Raw genomic sequence first — 26,243 nt, 5'->3', positions numbered from 1 at the left:
TGAGAGGCTGATCCGAGGTAGACATGTCAGAGTAGTGTTGGGTTAGGTACTCTGAAAATATAGTTTATCAAGCCACCAACTACGTCACACTGGAAGAAGTTAAGCTACAGTAAAGCTACCCTTAAAGGAAATATAGTTGGTTAGCTGAAGTTGCTTTGAAATCTACCTCGTGAAAAATGATCATATCTAAATCTGAAATGTCATATAATAAAAATGTTGTGGGGGTTTTGCGAGAAAAGCCTATATTTTTGGTTGAAAATATAGTGTTTAGTTCCAGTAGTTCCCTTCGCCATTGCAGGCAACAACAAAAAATGATTGACTACTGAAAACACTACAAAGATTATAATTTAGTTCAACTTCAACCAAGGTATTGCAACATGTCGTTGAATTACTAGTTGAATTTAATTTAGTGGAACTACTCCCCAACACTGCATGTCTGACCCCTCTCTCTCTCTCTCTCTCTCTCTCTCTCTCTCTCTCTCTCTCTCTCTCTCTCTCTACAGGGTGACCGGGGGACGGTGGGGAAGAGAGGTCTGAAGGGCGGTAAGGGGGAGCAGGGTCCTCCTGGACTGGACCAGCCCTGTCCTGTGGTATGTCACACTCAACTGTGACCTTTCGTCCATGAGCCTATGGACATTTAGCTCCTTTGACCCAGGCTTGATCAAATATGTAACAACTCTATGTAATTACATTTGTAGATACTTCACTATTGACTTTTTTCATTTCCATCTCTATTTCTATGATTTCTTACTACAGTGCCTTCAGACAGTAATCACACCCCTTGACCTTTTCCACATGTTGTTGTGTTACAGCCTGAATTTAAAAAGCATTATTAAATTGCGATTTATTTTATTTTCTCCACTGGCATACAGTACACACAATACCCCAAAATGTCAAAGTGGAACGTTACGTTTTTTAAAACATTTTTACAAATTAATCAAAAATGAAAAGCTGAAAAGTCTTGAGTCTCTAAGTATTCAACCCCTTTGTTATGGCAAGCCTAAATAAGGCCAGGAGTAAAAATGTGCTAAACAAATCACACTCAAGTCACACTCTGTGTGCAATAATAGTGTTTAACATGCTTTTTGAATGACTACCTCATCTCTGAACCCCACACATACAATTATCTGTAAGGTCCGTCAGTCGAGCAGTGAATTTTAAACACAGATTCAACCACAAAGACCAGGGAGATTTTCCAATGCCTCACAAAAAAAGGGAACCTATTGCTAGATGGGTAAAGAAAGTTATTAATTACACTTTGGATGGTGTATCAATACACCCAGTCACTACAAAGACACAGCTGTCCTTCTTAACTCAGTTGCCGTAAAGAGGAAGGAACCGCTCAGGGATTTCAACATAGGCCAATTAAACAGTTATAGAGTGTAATGGCTGTGATAAGACAAAAACTGAGGATGGATCAACAACATCGTAGTTACTCCACAATACTAACCTAATTGACCGAGTGAAAAGAAGGAAGCAAATCCAATATAACACATTACTGAGTACCACCCTCTATGTTTTCAAGCATAGTGGTCGCTGCATCATGTTATGGGTATGCTTGAAATTGTTAAAGACTGGGGAGTTTTAGGATAAAAAATAAATGGAATGGAGCTAAGCACAGGCACAATCCTAGAGGATTGGCAAACAGTTGCAATGTAGTACGCTACTCGTGTGTTTTCCACCAGACACTGGGAGATGAATTCAACTTTCAGCAGGATAATAACCTAAAACACAAGGCCAAATCTACGCTGGAGTTTTCTTACAAGGAAGACAGTGAATGTTCCCGAGTGGCCGAGTTACAGTTTGTACTTAAAACTACTTGGAAATCTATCGCAATGCCTGAAATGGTTGTCTAGAAATGATCAACAACCAATTTGAAAGAGCTTGAAGAATTTTGAAAAGATTAGTGGGCAAATGTTGCACAATCCAGAGGTAGAAAGCTCTTACAGACTTACCCAGAAAGACTCACAGATGTAATCACTGCCAAAGGTGCATCTACAAAGTATTGACTCATGGTTGTGAATACTTATGAAAATGAGATATTTATGTATTACATTTTTATTTTTTGTTGCAGTAGGTATAATTTTTTAAATAAAAATATGTTTTCACTTTGTCATTATCATGTAGTGTGTGTACGTTTTAATCCATTTTGAATTCAGGCTGTAATACAACAGAATGTGGAGTAAGTCAAGGGGTTTGACTACTTTCTGAAGGCACTGTATATGGTATTCTGTGTCTATGGGGCGAATGTACGTTCAGAGTGTGTGTAACACTAGGTTGGCTCTTGCTGACAGGGTTCTAGTGGGACTAAAGGACTTTCTGATGAGGAGGTACAGTCCGCTCCTCCTCCTCTTCCTCCTTCTGGCCCTGAGGCCTCCTGTCCTTTGGTACAGTATCTCTACCTGTTTCTACCTTTCCACCTCTTTCCTGCATCGTGTGTCTGCCTTTTTTCCCTTTTCTATCCCATGTCCCTTAGTCCGCTGTCCCATTCCATTGTGTGTTTGCAATCTGAATTCTGTCTTCTTCTTCTTTTTTTTTTTACATCAGTAGGCAGGATGGTCACAGGAATCCATAGATCAGTATCATTCCAGCTCCATAGTGTTGTTTTTCTTATACAGATTGTGCTGAGTTGTGTTGTGGTCTCGGTGTGGTTGTCGGTTGTTAATGTGCTGACTTGCATGTGGGATGGTATTGTGCTTTTAGAAGCTAAAATAACTATGCATGCTGGTGATTGCACGCTCTACACATCAGCACCTACAGCCAGTGAGCTCACTGAGACTCTTGGCAAGGGGTTTACAGTCAGTGTTCGAATGGGTAAGGACCAATAAAAACTGGTCTTAAACACATCCAAAAACCAAAAGCATTGTATTTGGTTCAAAGAATTCTCTTAGACCTAAACCTCAAATGGAGTGGTCCAATGAAGGGTGTGACATTGTATAGTCAGCTACCATGGTCAGGACATATTTACCAAGTTGTTGTGAAGATGGGGTGAGGTATGTCTGTTTTTTACACAAACACCACCTGTACTAGTTGTTCTTGATTACTATCCGGTAATATGGTCAAGTGCAGCAAGGAAAGACCTAGCAAAGTTGCAGCTGCCTCACAATAAAGCAGCACGCCTTGGCCTTAACTGCACACATAGATCTAACATCAACAACGCATGATGGTCTTTCATGGCTGACGGTTGAGGAGAAATGGACTACCTTTCTTCTAGTCTTTTTAAGAAACATTTGTGTGTTGAAAATGCCAAACCACTTGCAATACACCTATTTGCATACACCTCAAACAGACATGCATACCTCACCAGATACGCCACTATGGGTTGCTTCACTGTACCCAAACCATAAACAGATTTAATGTGTCACTCAGTTATCTATAGCCATGTCATTGTGGAATGCTCTGCCATAAGAGGCAAAAAGCAAGTTTAGCTTTAAAAAAAAAACAGATTTAAAAAATATTGTATCACAGCAGCTCTCCTCTTTCTAAATATCTAATTGGACTGTATATAAGAATATGAACATGAACAGTGTGTAAATAGTATTTTTGTTGTTTCTTGGTGTCTTTTCAATATATAACTCTTATTTAATTATATGTGTTATTATTATTATTATTTGCTCCTATGCTGTATATATACAGTGTATATACAGTATATATTGAATTGAATGTTATTGTCTATAACTGTTCTGTACTTTGTCATGTTATTTGTATGTTTTATGTGGACCCCAGGAAGAGTAGCTGCTGCATGTGTAGTAGCTAATGGGGATCCTAATAAACTAAACTAAAATGTAGTGTTTTCACCCTACATGACGTGAAACTGCCCCACTGACCATCCCTGTCACTTGTTCTCTTATCCCCAGGGGCAGGATGGACTGCCCATACCAGGATGCTGGCACAAGGTGAATGGTGGTAGATTCTAACACCCAGGGTTGCTTAATACCTGCCTGAGTAATATGTAGTACATTTATTCACAACCACATGCACTGTGATGAGGGGACATTCTCTATCAAACCAGAGCTTCAAGATAATAAACAATGAACAACGCAATGTTCATTGCCCAACTTAGATTATTTTTACTGTGCCAATAAGCATGTATTAAACCCAATATATAAATGTTATTGGGGTGTGAGTATGATTATAATATGGATGTTATATAATCATCATCTTATGAGTGTGATTATAAGATTAAGAATGAAGCATGTATTATAGAGCTGTAGTGATTTTCTAACATTAGTGTTGTTCTTGACCTGTGACCCCCACTAATCCCTACTCTCCTTCTCTTGCAGTGATGACTAACATCAAGCATGGCCGCTGTACATATTGATATGGTATATATTGCAACTGAATACTACATCGCATTTATGTTCTTTTTTTGCCTTTTTATGGGAACGTTTTATATAATATATAGAGATTTTTTGTTCGTTATTTTGAGTCAACAATATTAACCAGACCGCATATATCGATCGATACAGATATTTTTTGTACACATAGACTCTGGCTATAAAGTAAAATGGAGTCAATGAGACACAGACATCTTTGAGAAACATCAAGACAGAGAAATAAAGCAGCAAACAGACTCCAAACCTAACGGACATGCAGACACATGCTGGAAAGTAGATGGATAGGGAGAGTGGTCTTACTAATGGAGTCTCGTCTGCCATATTGCTGCCTGGCTGTTCATTTTGCATGGGAGTGTGTGTGCTCGCGCCCCCCTGCTCAACCCCACGGATGGACAGACCCCCTGGTGTGGTCAATGGAGGAGTGTAGGTCAGTGCTCTCTTCTCCGCTCTCTGTTTTATAAAGGAGGAGAAGGACGAGGAGAGGAGGAGACAGAAACTCAAACGCAAGCGTCTCGCTCTCTCTCAGCCCAGAGGGGAGAGCAGGCCTGGAGGACAGAGGGAAGACGCGGGAGAAACAGACAGTCATGGGAGCAAAGAGGACAGACAACCTCTATTGAGAGAGTCATGAAACAGTTCCGTGCAATTCAGTTCACTGAAGAATAGTGAGATCCTGCATTATGGAAATATACCAGTAGAGGGCGACACAGAACACTACATTTACACTTTCACCTGAAGAGGAATCCCACCCATTGGCTGTTGTCGTTTTTTACCACACTCACAGTTGGTTCTGGGCTACAGAGGCAAGAATTTTCCTATGATTACATAATAATAATAACAATAATATATGTCTGTGGATTCACCCGACGGATATGATGAAAGTGTTTTTATGATATGAAGTATGACAATTTAATTTGTTGCTCTTCTTTACTTTAGTGTTTCCATTTAATAAAGTGCATGATCAACACAAGTCACAGCATTATATAAAGTAGCTTCCCCCATACCAGCACACTAAGGCAATAAGTTACTGAGGTATTTACTTTGCAAAGAACAATCTCTAACAGTCTTTCCATGTAAAATGCCACAAGGCATCGTTTCTTTATGCAGATGGGTTTTTCTTTTTGTGTGCGTGGGTGACACTACCGGGAGTGATGACAAGTGTGATGTTTTATTTGATTTTGATCTAGTTCAGTTACATTTGCATTCCTGTGCATGGACGTGTTTGTATAATATACAGATGCATACTAAGTTCACTGTGTTAAATTCAACGTCAGAATTGAAGGAGCCATTTGCAGTATTAACAAATATGGAGTAATCCATCAATGAAGATGAATATGAAGTTCATTTGAATATGAAGTCACTTTGTGGTTTTATATGGCATTCATCAGATGCCAAATAGAAATATCACATCAGTATTTTCTGACAGTGTTGACAGTACAGTGTTGAAGACACATTTTATTTAAGTATTATCACTTAACCTTAGCTAAAGAGACATTTAGATTAAATACTGTTCTCTCAACAACAGTATGAAATCTTGCTGCTGACTTAAAATTGTATTGTTTGTTTTTCTTAACCAATGAGTTTAGTTATATAAGACAAGAGTTCACAGACTGAAGTACAATAATGTACCCAAAGTCATTGATTTAAAAATAGTTATACTCGTTGATCTACATTGACAAAAAGGTAATCATTGACGGTTGGTTTCACTATACCTACTTGTTTGTTTTTTTATACATTATCACATCATGAATGACATTTTTTTATTTTTTTCTGATTTACATGTTTATTTTCTGACTTTAAGGATTGTCTTTTGGAGATGTATCTTCTTGGTGCTCGATCACTCTTTCTAACTTTATGAATTCTCTTTTAGAAATCTATCTACTTGGTGCTCGATCACTCTGCGTTTCTGTTTTTTTCAAGTCTTCCTGTATGGTCCACACACACACACACACACACACACACACACACACACACACACACACACACACACACACACAATCACACACACAATCACACACACACACACACACACACACACACACACACACAATCACACACACACACACCTCAATTTCAATGTCAAGAGCACATGGCATATATAAGTAACTTGTCTTGTGGGTTTCACTATACCACATTTATGCTATTAGGATAATATAATAAACAACCAATTCATTATATTGTACTTTATTAATGTATCATTTCCAGTATTTTTAATTCACAAAGTGTTATATTTGAAACTGGGATGTAGTGCACAATCATATTTGTTGTTTTCTTCAACCCTGTCATTTAAAGGCCCAGTGCAGTCTCTGTGAAAGTGTGAACAAATGTTAACAGTGTTATTTCCTAATAGTTCCTGATTGAAAATACAATCTACACAGGACCTTTCTATTCAACAGGTTTTCATGGGCGGGAGGTTGGTAAATTGGTTAATAGACCAATATAAAGTAGACTTTAAACCTCTCCCCATTTTAATTCAAATCTATTACAGTAAGGGAATGAATTGTTACCAAGAAATGATTTGATATTGATATAAAAAAAAACGTCTGCATTGGGCCTTTGATGTTGGATATATGCAGCAATGTGTGTGGTACACTACCTTAACAAACTGGTGTTTCTCTGCAATATTACAGGTTTATTTCTTTGGCAGATATCCTCAGTTTCTCATTTTTTAAGGAATAATTGCCATCCATTGGTGACACAATGTCTCAGTACAGTTTAGCGTGTTTTATAACAAAAATATTACAGTATTAGGTCGATTTTATGAGTTTGTTTATTTGGTTGTGTATTTGGTTGTAAAAATAATTAAGCTATTTTTGTAACTGCCATCTTTATCTTTGTATTATGTTACATCTGGTCAACTCAACATGTAGACTGAAATAAACTCCATAAAATATACTGTTACCTTCTTGCACCTCTTCCGGTCATTTGTTCTTAAAAATCCTCACTCATATTTAAAAAATTGTAGGAAAAATAAAGTTATATAATTAAGAGGAAAATGTATTTTGCATTAGGAATAGTAGGCCTACTGCGTTATTCAGAGCAAAGGACCATAATGCATTCTGACTACAATCATTAGGCCACATTAGGCTACAATCTTGATCTGCTTGCAAACCCAAATTGACCCCCAAAAAATATAGGGGATCCCACTTGAAATGATTTCTTGCCTTTTTATTTAATCAAGGGACCCCATTTCAATATAAGGGACCCCAAGTTTGAGAACCTCTGCATTAGGCCTACTAATAATTCCAGAATGCATTAGAATGAAAGACCTGTGGCCTATTTTCATGGCCACCTATAAAGCACTTACATTAATGAAACTGTAATACAATTTTGGGATCAATTTTTGGGGATTACCACATGATTGCTACAATTATAACTTTGCAATGGTCTCTTTAATCTTTCTAATAATATTATGTTTGACATGGAAGAAGAGTAAAATCCAAGTAAAAATAAATAATAAAACACACGGGCATGAAAGGGTTAAAACTGTTCTTCCCAGTGTACTCCGCGCGCGATCGACCCCTCAAAGGTTCTGCATCCGGGTCTGAACTTCCTTTTTCTCTGTGCCTAAATGTGAGAGGACCTAGGGAAACCTAGCCCTCAAACTAATCTATATCCATCCTTGAAAAGGGCACACTAAAACTTCGCCGAAATGACTGAGCAGATGACAGTAAGGGGCACCCTGAAGGGGCACAATGGTTGGGTCACCCAGATCGCGACTACCCCTCAGTTTCCCGATATGATTCTGTCTGCATCCCGAGGTAAGCGCTTCTCAGCCCGCTACAAATGGTCGGAGATATGGCTAACCCCAAGCATGTTACATTGCTAAATTGATGTGTAGCCGCGACGGCTTAAACAATGTAAATCATGAAAGTGAGCTCAATTAATGTAGGGGGCAAGTCTTGCGTCAAACGCAATGTCTAGTGGACAAACTACTCTACAAGTAAGTTATGTCTTGATTGCTAGCCATTGAGAACAGACGTCGCCTGCTATGCCGACACACATCCACGTGCACCGCCAAGTGGACAAAAATGTTCATTAGGCTCGCAATGAGAAATGCATTTCTAGACCTGACAATTGAATTGTAACTACCATAGCATTCTATTAAAAGTTTGTTTTGAGGACTCTATGATTGTGCTTGTCTGTCGGTAATTGTTGAAGGAAACATACCGGTAGTTGGCTGGCTAGCTTCCCATACTTAACGCGTACATGTTACATTAGTTAGCTAGGCCTACCTTTGGTTGTTCAACTGCAATCTACCATTCCATACATTTATATTTGTATTTTAAATGTATAATCAGCATTTCTCTTTCAGATAAGTCTATCATTATGTGGAAGCTGACTCGTGATGAGACCAACTATGGCATCCCCCAGCGTGCCCTGAAGGGACACTCTCACTTTGTGAGTGATGTAGTCATCTCCTCAGATGGACAGTTTGCCCTGTCCGGGTCCTGGGATGGGACGCTCCGCCTGTGGGATCTCACCACGTAAGTCTAGGGTTGTGGGGTGATGTAGTACCATGCAGAGGTCTAAATTATGTGCAGGCATCTGTACATCTGATTCTGGTCTGAACTGAAGACTAGGATCAGTTGCCTCATTTTGTCCTGGGTGGTTCATTGCTGAGCTGGAACAAACGTCTACAGACATTCTAGGACCAGAGTTATCTGCCTCTGCCAACCTGTTTACACCCCTCCAGTCATATCAGGTCAGTGAGGATGAGGTTATCAATCCAACCATTTGGGTAAAGGGGGTTCACCCTGGTGCATAAGCCCAGGAAGGAAATGTTGTCAGTTTCATATCATGCTGCAGTCAAAATGCTGGTTCTAAAGTGATGAAACTTCCAATGCCATCTGTATCCTTGTGATGATAAAGAGGCTGTTTCTGAATGCAACCTGCGCTTACCTGTGAAAGATGAGACGTGGATATCAGAATCATGTGCTGCCTTGGTTTCAATGTTGACTTGAACAACGCAATTACACCGGTTATTAGTCATCTGTAGTATGAAGATTTACACATGGACTCAACGGTTCTCTTCCCCTCCAGTGGCACCACCACCCGTCGCTTTGTGGGCCACACCAAGGACGTCCTGAGTGTGGCTTTCTCTGCTGACAACCGGCAGATCGTGTCTGGGTCTCGGGACAAGACCATCAAGCTGTGGAACACCCTGGGAGTCTGCAAGTACACCATTCAGGATGAGAGCCACTCTGAGTGGGTGTCCTGCGTGCGCTTTTCCCCCAACAGCAGCAACCCCATCATTGTCTCCTGTGGTTGGGACAAGATGGTCAAGGTACGGACAACGCTGCATACAGCACAAGTGACTCGCTAGGACAGGTGGCTGCGTAGATTATTAAACGAAGCAGAAGTCTTTTTAAATGGTTTTGTTACTGTAGATGTAATACAATCAAGCTCTCTGTTGAAGTGTTTTCCTGCTTTGCCCTGTGATTACAATGTGACATAATCACCCTGAGCCTCGGCTCTGACGACAAGTCCTGCAATGATGATGGGTACAGGAACCAGGCTGCAAATGTGTTAGACATTGCACGCTTGAAATGGTTCACCTCCAGCAGGTATTTTTCTAATCAGTGTACCCTAACACATGGCCTTCCCCACTAGGTGTGGAACCTGGCCAACTGCAAGCTGAAGACTAACCACATTGGCCACACTGGCTACCTGAATACAGTGACAGTCTCTCCCGATGGCTCTCTCTGCGCGTCTGGTGGAAAGGTATGATGAAAGCACTCCTAATAAATCTATAACGTAATAGCAAATAAGGTTGTCACTGTTCACCTGCAGTTTCTGCCTTTATTGAATTTGACCGGATTAGATTGTCACTGGATGGGTCTGTGGTTGATGTAATAACTTGGGGCAAGTTCTTGGTGTTAAATGTGGTGTTGCAAAGTTATGATGGAAATTCGATTGCCTTCTGTTTCACTATGATGATAAAGAGGCTGTTTCTGAACGCAACCGGCACTTTTGAAACGTAATTTAGTGTACTCAAACCTGCTTACTGAGATTTGCCATTTAGGGTTATTGTTGATGGTTCGTATCCCCGGTGAACGGCCATGGACTACACTTAATTGCATGCCCAAGTTGCCCTGCAAAGCAAGCATTTTCGTTTGCATTGTCCATTGGCTGACCTTTGACCCTGAAACCCATTCTCCCATAGGACGGTCAGGCCATGCTGTGGGACTTGAACGAGGGCAAGCACCTGTACACCCTAGACAGTGGTGACAACATAAACGCCCTCTGCTTCAGCCCCAACCGCTACTGGCTCTGTGCTGCCACCGGACCCAGCATCAAGATCTGGGTAAGACTCTACTCTCAGAATACATCAGCACTGTGTGCAGTTGGTTGGAAAGACTGTTTGGTGTTGTAATCTGTAATCAAACTACATTAGTCAAGGAGCAATGATGGAAAATTCCAATGCCATCTTATTTCTATGATGATAAAGAGGCTGTTTCTGAGCTCTGCTAACTGCATCCTTTTCTGAAGCCATCTGTTGGACCTGAGAATGTGATTGTCATGTCCACATCAGAGTAGTTCCAATTTCATCACAACCCATTGTTTCTCAAAGCTATGCTCATAAGTCCCCTTCTCCCCCCCTTCAGGATCTGGAGGGCAAGATCATTGTGGATGAGCTGAGACAGGAGGTTATCAGCACCAACAGTAAGGCCGAGCCCCCACAGTGCACCTCTCTGGCCTGGTCTGCTGACGGACAGGTACGTCCCACAGAGCTATGCTAGAACCCTGGGTTTACTTCTAGAACAGGGTTGTGTAATTTCAGTCTGCTCTCAGAAGATTGTGTCTCTGCTGGATTGTTTGTTGCCTTGCCCTGTGATTACAAAGTGACATTCATTTATTGCCTGAGCTTTGGCTCTGATGACAAGTCCTGCAATGATGATGGGTATAGAAACAACAGTAGTACATATTCATGCAATGTCTAGCACTTGGACTCAAACCTAGTGGGAGCATTATACTTTAATATATTGTCAACGGCTTATTGTTTGCAACTTCTGGACATTTTCTTATTCTTCCCTTATTTTTCTCTCTTTTAACAGACCCTGTTTGCTGGCTACACGGATAACCTGATCAGGGTGTGGCAGGTTACCATCGGAACCCGATAAGGACCTTTTCAGATTTGATGAATAAAATACCGTTTTAAATGAACTTTTTGAGTGTCTTGTTTGTTTGAATACGTTTGCACTGTGGCACAATTTTAATGCATATTTTGTTGACTTTTTGTTATAATTGGGTTGTGATTCTGTAATAAAAGGGTGCGACATATTTTCACATTTGAGATGTTTTGTAATTGTCACAGTCCACATGTTACGGATCTTCTGCGTTTCTCCACTTGCCGTCAAGAGGTCTAAATCTCTTGCCGTAATCTGAATCCTAGCAACAGTGCGAACGTCGATGGGACTGAGTAAACCTCTTTCGAAAAGGTTTGTAGCTAGGAAGCGGACACTATTAAACTTTGGCAGCTTTACTATGGGTTTTCCTCGTCAGCCTGTAACGCTATTCCATTATCAATTTGAACATGTTGCAAACTGGCGTTATATTCGCGTCATCAGATTTTGCGATCGCGCCGTATTACTCTGCCCCAGGCGAGAGCGAACGTTATGACAAACGAGTAAGAAATGTTTTATTTTGCCTTTATTTAACTAGGCAAGTCAGTTAACAACAAATTCTTATTTTCAATGATGGCCTGTGAACAGTGGGTGAATTGCCTGTACAGGGGCAGAACGACAGCTTTGTGCCTTGTCAGCTCGGGGGGTTTGAATTTGTAACCTTCCGGTTACTAGTCCAACGCTCTAACCACTAGGCTACCCTGCCGCCCCAAATCAGACGCCCCTCGGATTTACGTGGAGAGAAGTTTTGTTATTGCACAAACCTGACGCTATACACTACACTGAATATATCATTCTCAGCTCTGGGTTCACTGTTACAGGTTGGTGTACAACGTTAATTCACACAGCCGTTGAACAACACATTCATGCTGCTCATAGCATCGCCACTAGCCAGGTCCTGAACAGTTTGACATCAGTGGCGGTCATCTGTAAATACAAAGGGGGTGTTGCCAAAGTAGAGGCTACGACTGAAAAGAATGAATGTGTGTCTATGCAATAAAAACGTAATGAACCAAAAGGAATAGATGGACATGGGCAGATTTGAATGATTGTGTGCGGCGCTTTGGTTTGATCCACAGACATCAGGAAAACTCAACATCATCCATGTACACTTGTCATTAATCATAATGTGATCGTGTCTTGTCTGCAATTGATCTTTGTCAAACTGCAGCTGAGTCCGGAGCAGTGCAAGTGACTGTGAGCAGTAAGCTGTTCTTCCCAAGCCAAACGGCCTTCATGAGCTCTGAATTTATCGCCCTGTCCAACTGCACCAAGGCCAGGGAAACACCCAGAAAGGGTCAGTCAGAAGGCAGAGCATTGGGTTTCCAGCCCTCTTCTCACCCCAAATGGAAGATATTCACTGGGCTCTAAGTGTGGTTTGGGATTTGTCTTTAGAGACCTTGACAACTGTCTGAATCTTTACTGATTTCACCCGATGGAAGTCCACCTATTATGAGAGCAAATATTTATCCATATGCAACTAAATGTTGTCCATCCAGTTCAAATACCGGTAGGCCTAGTTATTTTATTACCCCCGCATACCTACTGCATATATGAGTTATTGCGCATATGATCAATCAATACTGTATGACTGAGCACTTTTACTGTAGGCTACATGTGCATGTCACCTCTCCCCCATCCTGCGAGTCAAGTACTGACCTAAGGAATGCAATGCATGGCAGCATCTCGTTCTCAGTCGAGCGAGAGATCAAGTTCATGTTCCCCAAATGTAAGTTAAACACACACACATTAAATATTTAGTGCCTTCAGAAAGTATTCACAACCCTTGAATTTTTCCACATTTTGTGACAAAGTGCGTTTCAAATGAATTTAATTGTAATACCAAAGTTGAAGAAAAATTCTAAAATTTGTCAAAACATTTTTTTTTAAATATATTTATCTTTGTAGTGACCATTTATCTTTGATACACCATCCAAAGTGTAATTAATAACTTCACCATGCTCAAAGGGATATTTAACATCTGCTTTTTGTATTTTTATTGCACAGAGAGTGAGTCCATATTCCTGAACTTATTTAGGCTTGCCATAACAAAGGGGTTGAGTACTTGACAAAAGACATTTCAGCTTCTAATTGTTTTTATTCATTTGTAAACATTTTGAAAAACAGAATTCCACTTAGACATTATGGGGTATTGTGTGTAGGCCAGTGACCAACATCTACATTTAATTCATTTTAAATGAGAGGCTGTAACACAACAAAATGTGAAAAAAGTCTATGGGTGTGAATACTTTGAAGGCATTGTTCCTTTCTTCAGCACTTTTTTTAATCAAAGGTAAGCTATCCATTTAATGCAAGTTCAACCTGACCTATATTGCAAAGAGTACCATACACACAAAGTACAACAGGTTTACATTGACATAGAAGTTGGAGGGGTTTTTCCTGTAGTCAGTGTGTTATACCCCTGTGATTTTCTCTCTGATACACCCGGGTGTCTCGCTCTTTGTTCAGCTGTGATCGAGCCCATCCCCGTGGGAGAGGCATCCAAAGACTACCTGGGCAGGTTTGTGAGACCCACATTGCTCAGGGGATTCACTGAGCTCTGCAAACAGAAGCCTGTTTCCCCCTGCGTAAGTAACAGGGTGTAATGAGAAATGTGGATGTACAAATATGCACCTTCAACAGTACATGTTACATTTGCTTTTAGTTTTTTTTTCCTGAATAAACTAATTCAGTTATTTGTGTTTTTCTCCGAAGACTTGGCTGGCTGATTGGCTGGTCAGAAATAATCCCAACAAACCTCAAATATTTGATGGTGCAACTGGGGAGGAAGCAGCATAAGCACAGAGATGGGGAAAATACCCAGCTTAGGTAGCCGATAGTGGCGCTAGATCTGCACTATCGTCTAGGATTGATGTGCCCAGCCGGTAATACATTCTTGTCACCCGTGGACTGGCTCGTACATAAAGCATCATCCATTTAGGCTGCAAACGCATCATTTTCCTCAACTAGCTTTAATGGCGGACCGTCGGTCCTAGCCGATAGCGTAGATCTAGTGCCCACTTTCGGCTAGAGAGGTCCGGCCGCCTGACAACCTGCCCGCTCAAACCCATCCCCTCCCCCTTCTCCAAACCATCTCTGGAGACCTTCTCCCATTCCTTACTTCCCTCATCAACTCATCCCTGATCACTGGCTGCCTCCCCCCTGACTTCAAAATGGCCCGAGTTGCTCCCCTCCAAGAAAACAACCCTCAACTCCTCTGATGCCAAAAACTACAAACCACTGTCCTTTTATTTTCTTTCCAAAACATTTGAGTGTGCTGTCTGACCAATTTTCTCGCTATCTCTCACAGAACGATCTTGACACTAACCTGTCAGGTTTCAAGATGTATAATTCAACCAAGACTGCTGTTCTCTGTCACAGAGGCTCTCCGCACTTCCAAAGCTGACTCTTATGTTCTTATACTCCTTGATCTATCCGCTGCCTTCGACACCGTGAACCATCAGATCCTCCTCTCCGCCCTCTGGGGGCTGGGCGTCTCTAGCCCTCTCCTCTTCTCTCTATATACCAAGTCACTCGGCTCCATCATATCCTCACATTGTCTCTCCTATCATTGCTATGCAGATGACACAACTACTTTTCTTCTTACCCACTTCTGACACCCAGGTGGCAACACGCATCTCAAGCTCAACCTTGACAAGAGGGAGCCGCTCTTCCTCCCGGCAAGGCCTGCCCGCTAGGGTTGGGTGATATATCAAAATAATTTGAATTTATGTTTTAGCCCATTTTGGTCTCGGCTCCTTCTGTGCTGTGTGCAATGTGCACCTTCCCACTTGCACACAGAAACCAATAACCTCCCCCTGCCACTCACAACAATGACAAAAGAGAACTTCGGTCCAACAAAATCGTTCATTTGCACACCGAAACGCTTAGAGACATTATTTTACTGTAATAGAATTTAACCTTTCTAACGCTACCCTTATTATGTCTCAACTCCCTAAAGGTAGAACAGAGCAGACCCTACTGAAGCGAGAGTATCAATGAACATGTTTAAAATGAATGCTCAGTTTCTGTCGCGCGCGGCATTGTGGTAACCCGAACGGCTAGCAGCATTTTAGCCACAGACCAACAGTATGTGCTAGTTGTCTAGTCTGTGTGATAAATGTGCAGTGAGTATAAAAATATTTATTTATGTAAGGAATTGGCAACTCATTCTCATTCTGAGAAATAAGCATTTTCTTGTCCAGGTAGGCCAGTTGGTTTCAATATCTAAACAAATTGAACAGGCAGTTGTTCAAACACTGTTAAACAACCATCACTGACAGAGAGGCAGCAGCCTACATACAGACTCGAAATCATTGGCCACTTTAATAAATGGATCACTAGTCACTTTAATAATGTTTACATATCTTGCATTTCTCATCTCATATGTATATACTGTATTTTATACCATCTTGCATTTTGCCTATGCTGCTCGGTCATCCATATATTTATATGTACATATTCTTATTCCATCCCTTTAGATTTGTGTGTATTAGGTAGTGGTTGTGGAATTGTTATATTACTTGTTAGATATTACTGCACAGTCGGAACTAGAAGCACAAGCATTTTGCTACACTCACATTAACATCTGCTATGTGTATCTTACCAATAAAATGTGATTTTTAAACAGTTGGAGACGGGACACGAGGGTCTATTCATAACTGTTCTACCTTGTTAGCAAAGAAATGGATCCAAGTTGGCTAGACTTTTAATGTAAAGATCAGCTGGCTACTCACTACCACGTGGGCTTGTGCTTGAGAGATTGTTTGAGACCTGTGTTCATTTTCTATGATGCCTGCTACAAGAAGTTGGTCATTATTAGTGGATGTTCTGGTTAAATTTGTAATAAAAATTGTGTTTTCAGACACTTGAAAGTCAGATCAATGATTAGCGCAAAAAAAGGTTAATCTATTTTGATAAAATAATTAAATGATTAGTGGGTCTTACATGCTGATCAGACCACTCGTGAGCGTGCGCAATAGGGCGCATGTTGATTTTGTCCACCCGCACCAGACGAGATCAGGACACGCAGGTTGAAATATCAAACAAACTCTGAACAAACTATATTAATTTGGGGACAGGCTGAAAAGCATGAAACATTTATGACAATTTAACTAGCTTGCTGTTGCTAGCTAATTTGTCCTGGGATATAATCATTGGGTTGTTATTTGACCTGAAATGCACAAGGTCCTCTACTCCGACAATTAATCCACAGATAAAAGGGTCAACTGAGTTAGTTTCTATTAATCTTTCCTTCAGGCTTCTTCTTCTTTGGACTTTATATGGCGGTCGGCAACCAACTTGACTAAAGTCCTCAGTTCATCTTTCAAACACCCACGTGGGTTTATGCTCCTAAAAACCAATGAGGTGGGAGAGGCAGGACTTTCAGCGCGTAAAGTGTCACAAATAAAACCAAGTTCTATTTTAGCGCCTGGCTACGCAGACATGCGCAGGCAGTGTGGGTGCAATGATTGAATAACATGTATGTGTACATTTATTTTTCAATGCTCATGCTCGCAACACGGGCGGTGTGGTCAGCATGTTATGGTTGTGGAAGGCTTATATTTAGCCTAGGTATAATTTTACAAGCCCTGAATTCATTAGATTATTCATAACTGTTTGAAATGCAGTGTATTGACCTAATTGTGCAACAATGTTTTGTTTATATATGTATCATGAATTGCCCATAGATTTTTTAAAAATTAGATATGGTTTTTAGGCCAAATCGCCCAGCCCTACTGCCCGTTCCAAGACCTCTCCATCATGGTTGACACTGCAAGTTGTCCCCCTCCAACAGTAAAGAACCTTGGCGTGACCCTGGACAACACCCTGTCCTCTTCTGAAACTATTATAGCAGTGACTTGCATCTGCAGGTTCATGCTCAACATCTGTAGTGTACGACCCTACCTCACACAGGAAGCAGCGCAGGTCCTAATCCATGCACTTGTCATCTCCCATTTGGACTACTGCAACTCGCTGTTGGCTGGGCTCCCGGCTTGTTCCATAAAACCCTTGCAACTCCAGAATGCTGCAGCCCGCATGGTGTTCAACTTTCCCCAAGTTCTCCCATGTCATCCAGTTTCTCTGCACACTCCACTCAGGGACGGATTAAGAAATCATAGACCCTGAGGCTATTTCCCCCTTCCTGTCACACCATCATTTTCTGTAAACAAATCCATGCACCAAGATGCAATTTGAGGCATGATACATTTAATTTCAATTTTGAATAAAGCCATAACGTTTGCTATGCGGCATAGATTACAGTTAAGTAGAGGTGTTTTTTGTGGTTCCACACATGGGATTTTTTTTTTCTCCCACGGTCCGAAAAAAAACAGCTTTTTTAAAAACACATGCAATTCTACGTCATTTACATGATAGAAGACATTAGCTGAATATTTTTAATACCGCACAAATTAACAAAATGAGTGGCTACTCTGATAAACGGCGATCAATCTGGTCTTGAATTCAAACAAACAATAGCCCAGGCCAATGAAATGACACACAGAATGTACTATATTAGGAGGCAATATTTAAGCAATAAGGCACAGGGTGGTGTGGTATATGACCAAAATACCACGGCTAAGGGCTGTTCTTATGCATGATGAAACGAGGAGTGTCTGGATACAGCCCTTAGCCGTGCTATATTGGCCATATACCACAAACCTTATTGCTATTATAAACTGGTTACCAACGTAATTAGAGCAGTAAAAATACATTTTGGTCATACCTGTGGTATACGGTCTGATATACCACAGCTGTCAGCCAATCAGCATTCAGGGCTCGACACACCCAGTTTATAAATGCATATATATCGTAGGCGATTAACTAAAATTTCCAGTGCCAACTGACTCACCTAATGATGAAGCCATAGGCTACTCACGGTGATGGCCGATGCGCTTGTCATGAGCCTATCTCAAGATGAGGTACGTTGAAAAAGAGTGCTGCTGTTAGCTACAAATGGGGAGTTGTTAATAAAAAGTGTTTGTAATGGTTCTACAGACAGATTACTCTTCTCTTTTCAGCAGTAGGCATTGACTTTCCAAACTGTAAGTTTTTCCCGCAATTGTATTTTAAAATCTGCAAAAGGCAAACCTAGAGGCACAAACAACCATAGAAATATAATCCATAGATGGTATATATATACCATATATGTATTTTCCTGTCATGGTTTGGTGAATCTATGTCAAATTGCATTGAAGCTGTTCTGGCAGCTCGTGGCACAACACCCTTTTAAAGACACTTTATGTTGGTGTTTCCTTAATTTTGGCAGATGCCTGTATGTGCTTGTGATAAAACTTAATCCACAGTTATTTTTAATGAACTATTGATCCTCTATGGCAAAATTATGCTCTCTGGCGTATTTTGAACATTGAGGGCGGGCTCCTGTGGTTGGATAAAAAGTCATTTAGATTAGTATTTTTTGCCTCTTGGGCACACTACAGGTGTGGGCCCAGCCCCTGACTCACACAATTGACCAGTCACATTTATCTATCATGCAGTTTTTGTTTTTATTAATCAGTTACCCAATCAAGGCAGGGGCCCCCAATGAACCGTGTGGTCCCCCTACCACCTTTTCTCCCCCCATCTGATGATTGGCAGAGCGGCAGCAGACTGTCTATACTCATCGAGAGCAGACTCCTGAGCCTTCCTGTGGTTGGCAGTTGCAGTGAAAATATATCAAATATACACTACATTAAACAGTGTATAATATATTCAGAATGGCGCCGGAGGAGATGGTTGCCGTTTTATGGTCTCCTAACCAATTGTGTAATTGTGTTTTTTTTGTTGCTTTATTTGTAACTTATTTTGTGCATAATGTTTTTGGCACCCGTCTCTTATAACCGAAAAGAGCTTATACTCACCTCGTACTGGATGAAGATTTTTTCTTTAACGAGTTGGACACAAAGGATTTACTTCAGACACCCGACAAGGCCCTAAAAATGGTCAGACTCCAGCCACCCTAGTCATAGAATGTTCTCTCTGCTACCGCACGGCAAGTGGTACCGGAGCTTCAAGTCTAGATCCAAAAGGCTTAACAGCTTCTACCCCCAAGCCATAAGACTCCTGAAAAGCTAATCAAATGGCTACCCAGACTATTTGTATTGCCGTCCACCCCACCTCGACATTGACTCTGTGCCGGTACCCCCTGTACAGTATATAGCCTCACTACTGTTATTTTACACCTGCTCTTTAATAATTTTTTACTTACTTATTTTTCTTAGCTGCATTGTTGGTTATGGGCTTGTAAGTAAGCATTTCACTGTAAGGTCTACACCTGTTGTATTCGGCACATGTGACAAATACGATTTGATATACTGTATATATATACTTATTTGTTTTTCCTGGCTTTTAGGCCCCCCACGGCATGGGCCAAGGGGCTTCAGCCCCAGTAAGCCCCTGCATTATTCTGGCCCTGACTCCACTGGCTTCCAGTCCAAGCTTGCATCCACTACAAGACCATGGTACTTGCCTATGGAGCAGCGAGAGAAACTGCCCCTCCCTACTTTCAGGCTATGCTCAAACCCAACACCCCAACCCGAGCACTCCGTTCTGCCACCTCTGGTCTCTTGGCCACAGCTCCCCCTCCCCTCATTTTTTTTGATTGTTTTGTAGTTTGCAGACTGGTTTCTTCAAGAATGTACCTAAAATAATCAAATGTACTGCAAGTTCTTACGTGTAGTGGGCGTGTACACTGAATCGGGGTACATAATTGGCCATAGCCATGATAGACAGCTTTGGGAATCAAATCAGAGGCCCCTAAATGAAAGGTCGTTTTTTGTTTAACGGGTACTATAAAACCAACCACGAGTTGGCGTTGTATGGGAGAATCCATCTTGGAGAGTATTTTCTGATTGTGTGATCACTAAGAGGCTTTAGGGGATTATTTTCCATCTATTCATCTTATTTTGTATTTGTGTAAGTACCATAAGAATAACTATTTTCGTTATTTCGGTGTTAGGTATAAATGTGGCTGTAATATTTGAGTAGTAAAACAGCTCGCATGGCCTTCGCATTACGTAACTGAGTGGTGTGGTTCATGCTAACGGTTTATCCGCGCGATACAGTTACATTGACGATATTTGGTTGTTACATTCAGTCCGTGCAAAAAAAAATGTTTGTTATACCCTCATTCGATGAGTCTATTGTCATGTCTCGCTGTCATTCCGGGAACATTGTCTCCCATACATTTACAAAAAACAATGTTGCCAGCCAAAATGGTGGGGGAGTGTAATTCACTGGCATAGCATAAATGGCGAAGCATGTACGGCGTGTGGGTTACATAACTGTACAGGTCCTTTGGTAACAATGTTTCATTTTGTGCAGGAAAAGGGGAACCTAACAATTACAGAATGTCTGACACCGAGCAACAGTTTATGGAAACATCAGAAAACGGCCACGAAGGCGAGGATGATTTTAACGGCGCAAAAACAGCCGATGAAACGGAAGAGACCGAAACCCTGAATAAAGGCGAGGAAGAGACCGAAGCCTGCATAGAAGGCGAGGCGGCAGTAGAGGGAGAAGATTCGCAAAATGGTGCCACTGAAGGCGAAGGCGGACAGATCAACGCCAGCAAAGGCGAGGAGGATGCAGGGTGAGTACAGAAATGTTTTCGATCTCGGCAGAGTGTTAATGGGTTGTAATCGCTCCTTTGTTCGGTCTGGCTTTGTTGGCGCCATGTGGGGAGCGAGGGGGGGGCGCCACTTCCAGCAGCGATTAAATGTAACACAATCGCCGGAGAGGGAGTATCTTTTTGCAGGGCTAGGTTGTTTATTCTGTTTAGGGCACACACCAGAGTTTCTGGTCAGATATTTGGGGTTTGATGTCGTTTTGGCCATACAGTAGTAGGCCCAGCCGATCTTCAACAATAATGGCCACTGATTTGTGCAGTACTAGATTCAGCCGCGGGGACCATTTTTGTTTTTCGGAGCGGTTGGCAAGTGGGCCAGAACGTAATTACAAATGTATGGACTGCAAAAAGGTCAAAACAAATAAATATATTGTAACGACCCTGGGTTTTTAAGCGCGGAAATCGACTGCCGCACGAGCATGCTTTTGCGGCACAGTCGATGGCGCGCCGGACCTCGGGCTGCTGTTTCATTACAATATATGTGTTGTTGACTAAAACATCATTTCAAACCTTGATTATATTTCTATACGATTTATATTTGGGAACAGATGTCTTACATCAATCACTTGAAGCTGGTCTCCTTGTTTTAGTCTTATGTCTAACAATGGAAAATTCACCCACCCAACAAAAAAAGATATGAACAGTTTCTCTCAGAATTTGGGGGGACAAATAAAACTAACCACAGGCCAGATTCGTCCCACTGTTCCCCAACACTTTTAGAGCGGTTGTTACCCAACCATCATATTTAGTCAGTTATCCTTTTTTCTTTGCTAGGAAAATGTTTGTTGGAGGACTTAGCTGGGACACAAGTAAGAAAGATCTTAAAGATTATTTCTCTAAATTCGGTGAAGTGACGGACTGCACCATAAAGATGGACCAGCAGACAGGCCGGTCAAGAGGCTTTGGCTTTATTCTATTCAAAGAAGCAGTCAGTGTAGACAAGGTAAGAGAACATGTTTTTGGGGTTTGTTACTTTTATCTAAGAACTGTAATGCATATTGAATGTCAGTGTTCCCATGTGGAATATTACAACTTGGCAACATCCCTGCAGTACTACAACTATTTTCTATTCTTCATTCTCTGGCTGCTTTTTCTTCCTTTTTGTCTAGGTTTTGGAACAGAAGGAACACCGACTTGACGGACGACAGATCGACCCCAAGAAGGCCATGGCTATGAAGAAGGAGCCCGTAAAGAAAATCTTTGTTGGTGGCCTCAACCCAGACACAGACAAGGAAGTTATCCAGGAGTACTTTGGAACCTTTGGCGAGGTACAGTATCAACATCTATCTCTGGGGGTAACACTGACTTAGTGGTAAGGTGGTGTTTTAACAGTAATTATTTTATTTTCCTTTGACCTGCAGATCGAGACAATCGAGCTTCCACAGGACCCAAAGACGGAAAAGAGAAGGGGGTTCGTGTTCATCACGTATAAGGATGAAACTCCTGTCAAAAAAGTGCTAGAAAAGAAATTCCATAACGTCAGTGGAAGCAAGGTAACAATTGTAATGCGGTCAATGCATTGCAGGGTTGTGTGTGTGTGTGTGTGCACAGTCTCTTTTTGTACGTATGATTGCAGAGTTGTGATTTCCTCCTTTCAAATTAAGCTTTAGATTTCTGTATATAACAAATTCTGCGGTTTCTTCAGGTAACATCTAACCCTCACATTGAAGATCCATGCAGTGGGTGTGGCAAAGGTTTTTCCCATGTCAAACTTAAGTCTTCGTGTTACTGATCTGTTCCAGTGTGAGATTAAAATAGCACAGCCCAAAGAGGTGTACCAGCAGCAGCAATATGGCGGCCGTGGCGGTGGAGGTGGAGGTGGTGGAAGAGGCAGGGGCCGTGGAGGTGAGTATCTACACAAAACACCTTGTGTGGATTTAACCTGACGAAACAGGTTCTAAAATAGGCTCCTCTCACCCCAGTCCCAAGATCAAAGTGGTTGCTTATATAACTCTGCTCTATGTGCTTCTAATCACTGTAACGTAATCTTCTCAGGTCAGGGCCAGAATTGGAACCAAGGTGGCGGATACAACAACTACTGGAACCAGGGCTATGGGAACCAGGGCTACGGCTACGGTGGACAGCAAGGCTACGGCGGATATGGAGGCTATGGCAACTACGACTACTCCGCTGGATACTATGGCTATGGGGGTGGCTACGACTACAGTAAGCGATAACTACCCAAAAACGCAAATGTGAGAAACTTTGTTGGTCCTTGTCGTACGGAAGACACTCAGTCCCTTTCTTTCTTGTCCTCCAGACCAGGGCAATGCAGGCTATGGGAAAACTCCAAGACGTGGAGGCCACCAGAGTAGCTACAAGCCATACTGATCACATGTAGTGCAGGTATGCATTTTTGCATCATCTATGGTGATATGACAATCTAGCTGTAACCATTTGTGCCCTTTGACTCCAAAATTTCTCCCATCTAGTCTGATCCCATTCAAACGTTTGTTAACGGGGGGAAGTGGGTGGGGAGGGTCTGCAATTCATTAATAATGGTCTCATTCCATGTGCCAACCATTTTAAGATGCATCCCTACAAACACTACTTGATCAATAAGGGTTGAGGTGGTGGTTGACCCAGTATAAGCATTAGGGCCTTTGCGATGGGGTGCTAGGTATGGCAGCTAGGTGTCATGTCCCCTTTGACGTTCTCCCCACTCCGAGTGTTCATTTTTAATAGAAGTATACAACTGTTAAGTCATTCATAAACATCATGGTGTCCATGTGTAATACAAAATGCCTTTTGGTTATGCTCAGTAACTGTAAGCACCATGTTTCTCTCTTAAGGTCTTAAGTAAATCAGAAAAAAGAAACCCATGGTCCGGCCACAGCGAACATGGGCTTTGGCTTTTCCTTTGGAGTTGGCAGAAATTTGGACTCATGCTCCATATGTACAGATCAAGTGAGGAACTGGGGAAGCAAATGTCACTTTTCCACCTTTTTATTTTTTATTTTATATGGTTTTGTCCATTTACATTTCCAGAGATGGAAGTGTTATTTTTACTGTACTTTTTGGTACCTTTTTGAATCTAATGTATTGTGTGGTTGTATTTTACATGTCTACTGGATTTGCCAACAAACCGGAGCAGAGCTTTCAGAAGCTTTTGAAATAAAACAATTACCTTTTTTTTTGTTATTTCTAGGATTAGTAAAACATTTTCCCGTGCTGAGTGTTTGACGCGAGTTGCATGGCTTCAGATGTGGGGTGAGGTGAAATAAGAGATCTAAAAACTAATCAGGTTTCATTGTAAGCTTGTCTAGTGAATGCTTGCATTTGGCTAGTAGACGAGGACAACCAGCATTAGTTTTTTTGGCTTTTAAGGAGGTCCCACCTGATCTTCTCTGTAATTTAAAAAAAAGTGGCTTTACTAGTGTTACATACGATACATTAACAGGCTTGCGCTCAGTTGTACTGTAAGTAGAGGGCCTTCCCTTTCTCTCTGGAAACTCATTCCTCTAGTGTCTTGGGCAAATTGGTAGAAATAAACTTTTGGTTTATATTACACGTGGATCCTTTTGTTATCATTTATAAACCCTCCCCCTAATGCTGTTTTGGTTACTGTTAACTGCTTTGTACTGTTAAATGGATTACTTGTCCTGCCTTGGGTAAGGTTAAAATCGTGCCATACAGATGGATGCCTCTCTGGGATGCGGTGGCAGATACTTTGCTGGCAGAGGGATAACTGGCTCAGTCAATGGGTTGAAAGCTGTGCTACGTAGCCTCCGCGTCATTTTACTTTTCCGAGCTAGCTGATCTTACCCCACTATGGATCTGACGTTGAACTACAGTATTTGGTATGTTTTTATAAGTGGATAAGTCAAGGTAATAACTGTAGTCCTCTGGTAAGTGCACGCCCACCCCCATACATCGTCTGTCATGTGTACAAAGTCACTGTTGCCATGCAATGTTGCAGTTATCAAGATCAGCTGGAAGTGACCTCATCAGTCTGCCTGGGCTGGTGTCCATTTCACGTCAAGTAGGCTGTTTACACAGGCAGCCCAATTCTGATTATTTTTCCCACTAATTAATTGGTCAAAAGACCAGTCCCAGATTGTTTCACAGAGCTGATCTGATGGGTGAAAACACCAATTTAGTGGGGAATAAGATATCAGAATTGAACTGCCTGTGTAAATGCAGCTTAACATACACTTTTCTACTGTATCAGTAGACCTTTGTGACCACTCCTTGATCCAGTAGTTGCTATGTGATTATCTATTTCCACAGGGAAGTATAAATGTGAGGATCACGACTTTAGTGTTTTATAGTAGAAATGTATTGCCTTTCTCTTGCATATGTCACCGTTTCTCTTATCCCTCATGCAGAATCAAAAGCAGTCACTAATTCCACTTCATGAACTGTCACAAAACATTCTTGTGTTGGTAGATCTAGTAGTGTAATCTTAATGTCTTAACAATTTGGCTTTTTATCCTTAATTGTGGTATGGATCCTTGAGATTGGCTGTGTTGAATAAGTCTGCATTCCTCCCCTTTATTTTCCACCATGAGGACTGCAGTTTGTATGAAAAGCAAAATACCCAAGTTCTGGGACCATATCCACAAAGAACCTCAAAGTAGGAATGCTGATATAGGATACGTTTAGCCTTCTTAGATCATAAATACGATTTCTATGGACAGATCCAAGATGAGCACTTCTACTTTGAGATGATTTGTAGATACGGACCCCGGTGCTCTGCCCTATGAAATCCAATGTCTGAGAAATGCACTTTTAACGGTTAGTGAAATCTCCTGGAGGAGCACATCACACTATCAACAACACTACCTCTGACTCCTTCTGATTGTGATCAATTCTTACTGTCTGATGCAATTAAATCTTTCTACAGGTTTGTACAAACCTTAGAAATCTCCACTGTCCAGTTTTTGATGACTGCGCTCCATGTCTGAAAAGGAAAAGTAGAATTGTCAACAGGTCCCTACACACCTGCTTAGGTGGTGTGTAGTATGGATCCTTCAAGACTGTTGTGTAAGTGCCATTGGCCTGGTTCAGAAATGGTCCCCCAACACTTCTGTGTCGGCAGATATAAGGAATCAGGTCAGTGTAAGCTCTCTGAAATTTAAGTTCTGCAAACTGCTGTGTCGACTTGGGTCTAAATGTTTTGTTGAGACTGGGTATTCTGTCTCAAGTATAATA

The 26,243-nt window shown here is 41.5% G+C and overlaps 4 protein-coding genes across 15 annotated transcripts in view; 3 read left to right on the top strand and 1 right to left on the bottom strand.

Annotated features, from left to right (window-relative positions):
* Positions 1-7,235, top strand: part of LOC115130515 (collagen alpha-1(XXIII) chain-like) — a 62,228-nt gene extending 54,993 nt beyond the window's left edge. For 6 of the 10 annotated variants that reach the window (XM_029661736.2, XM_029661731.2, XM_029661729.2 and 3 more), the window contains 4 exons: positions 504-590; positions 2,295-2,387; positions 3,858-3,896; positions 4,801-7,235. In XM_029661736.2, coding sequence (XP_029517596.2) covers positions 504-590; positions 2,295-2,387; positions 3,858-3,896; positions 4,801-4,965 — 384 coding nt within the window. In that variant the 3' untranslated portion in view covers positions 4,966-7,235. Of the gene's footprint in view, positions 1-503; positions 591-2,294; positions 2,388-3,857; positions 3,897-4,283 lie in introns of all 10 variants that reach the window. The other 4 variants (XM_029661740.2, XM_029661739.2, XM_029661738.2 and 1 more) reach the window with 4 other exon arrangements.
* A 648-nt stretch (positions 7,236-7,883) lies between these two features.
* LOC115130516 (small ribosomal subunit protein RACK1) lies at positions 7,884-11,501 on the top strand. Its single transcript, XM_029661743.2, has 7 exons — positions 7,884-8,095; positions 8,650-8,821; positions 9,378-9,621; positions 9,948-10,058; positions 10,501-10,641; positions 10,943-11,053; positions 11,393-11,501. The coding sequence occupies exons 1-7, from the start codon at positions 7,987-7,989 to the stop codon at positions 11,456-11,458; spliced, it is 954 nt and encodes a 317-aa protein (XP_029517603.1). The 5' UTR covers positions 7,884-7,986; the 3' UTR covers positions 11,459-11,501.
* phykpl (5-phosphohydroxy-L-lysine phospho-lyase) overlaps positions 7,889-26,243 on the bottom strand; it is a 41,694-nt gene continuing 23,339 nt past the window's right edge. For both annotated transcript variants that reach the window (XM_029661722.2, XM_029661726.2), the window contains exon 14: positions 7,889-25,992. In XM_029661722.2, the coding sequence (XP_029517582.1) occupies positions 25,949-25,992 (44 nt within the window). In that variant the 3' untranslated portion in view covers positions 7,889-25,948. The remainder of the gene's footprint in view (positions 25,993-26,243) is intronic.
* Positions 20,264-24,597, top strand: LOC115130513 (heterogeneous nuclear ribonucleoprotein A/B-like). Of its 2 annotated transcripts, XM_029661727.2 has the most exons (9): positions 20,265-20,377; positions 20,786-21,053; positions 21,864-22,032; positions 22,199-22,357; positions 22,451-22,582; positions 22,832-22,934; positions 23,085-23,255; positions 23,350-23,435; positions 23,882-24,597. In XM_029661727.2, exons 2-8 carry the CDS (start codon positions 20,812-20,814, stop codon positions 23,418-23,420), a joined length of 1,047 nt encoding a protein of 348 aa, XP_029517587.1. In that variant the 5' UTR covers positions 20,265-20,377; positions 20,786-20,811; the 3' UTR covers positions 23,421-23,435; positions 23,882-24,597. The 2 variants fall into 2 exon arrangements, with proteins under 2 accessions (XP_029517588.1, XP_029517587.1); XM_029661728.2 differs by lacking the exon at positions 23,350-23,435 and having other exon boundaries at positions 20,264-20,377.

The sequence above is a fragment of the Oncorhynchus nerka genome, linkage group LG6, assembly GCF_034236695.1.
Source record: "Oncorhynchus nerka isolate Pitt River linkage group LG6, Oner_Uvic_2.0, whole genome shotgun sequence".
NCBI classification, from domain to species: Eukaryota; Metazoa; Chordata; class Actinopteri; order Salmoniformes; family Salmonidae; genus Oncorhynchus; species Oncorhynchus nerka.
This window is presented reverse-complemented; position numbering and strand designations above follow the sequence as displayed.

What these genes read in the sequence shown, in the direction of transcription:
- LOC115130516 (XM_029661743.2), top strand. Translation starts at nt 7,987, where the DNA reads ATGACTGAGCAGATGACAGTAAGGGGCACCCTGAAGGGGCACAATGGT. An exon ending in GATTCTGTCTGCATCCCGAG is followed by an intron (nt 8,096 to 8,649) that starts GTAAGCGCTTCT and finishes TTTCTCTTTCAG; the next exon opens with ATAAGTCTATCATTATGTGG. An exon ending in CCTGGTCTGCTGACGGACAG is followed by an intron (nt 11,054 to 11,392) that starts GTACGTCCCACA and finishes CTCTTTTAACAG; the next exon opens with ACCCTGTTTGCTGGCTACAC.
- LOC115130513 (XM_029661727.2), top strand. Translation starts at nt 20,812, where the DNA reads ATGTCTGACACCGAGCAACAGTTTATGGAAACATCAGAAAACGGCCAC. An exon ending in ACTTTGGAACCTTTGGCGAG is followed by an intron (nt 22,358 to 22,450) that starts GTACAGTATCAA and finishes TTTGACCTGCAG; the next exon opens with ATCGAGACAATCGAGCTTCC. An exon ending in TGGGGGTGGCTACGACTACA is followed by an intron (nt 23,256 to 23,349) that starts GTAAGCGATAAC and finishes CTTGTCCTCCAG; the next exon opens with ACCAGGGCAATGCAGGCTAT.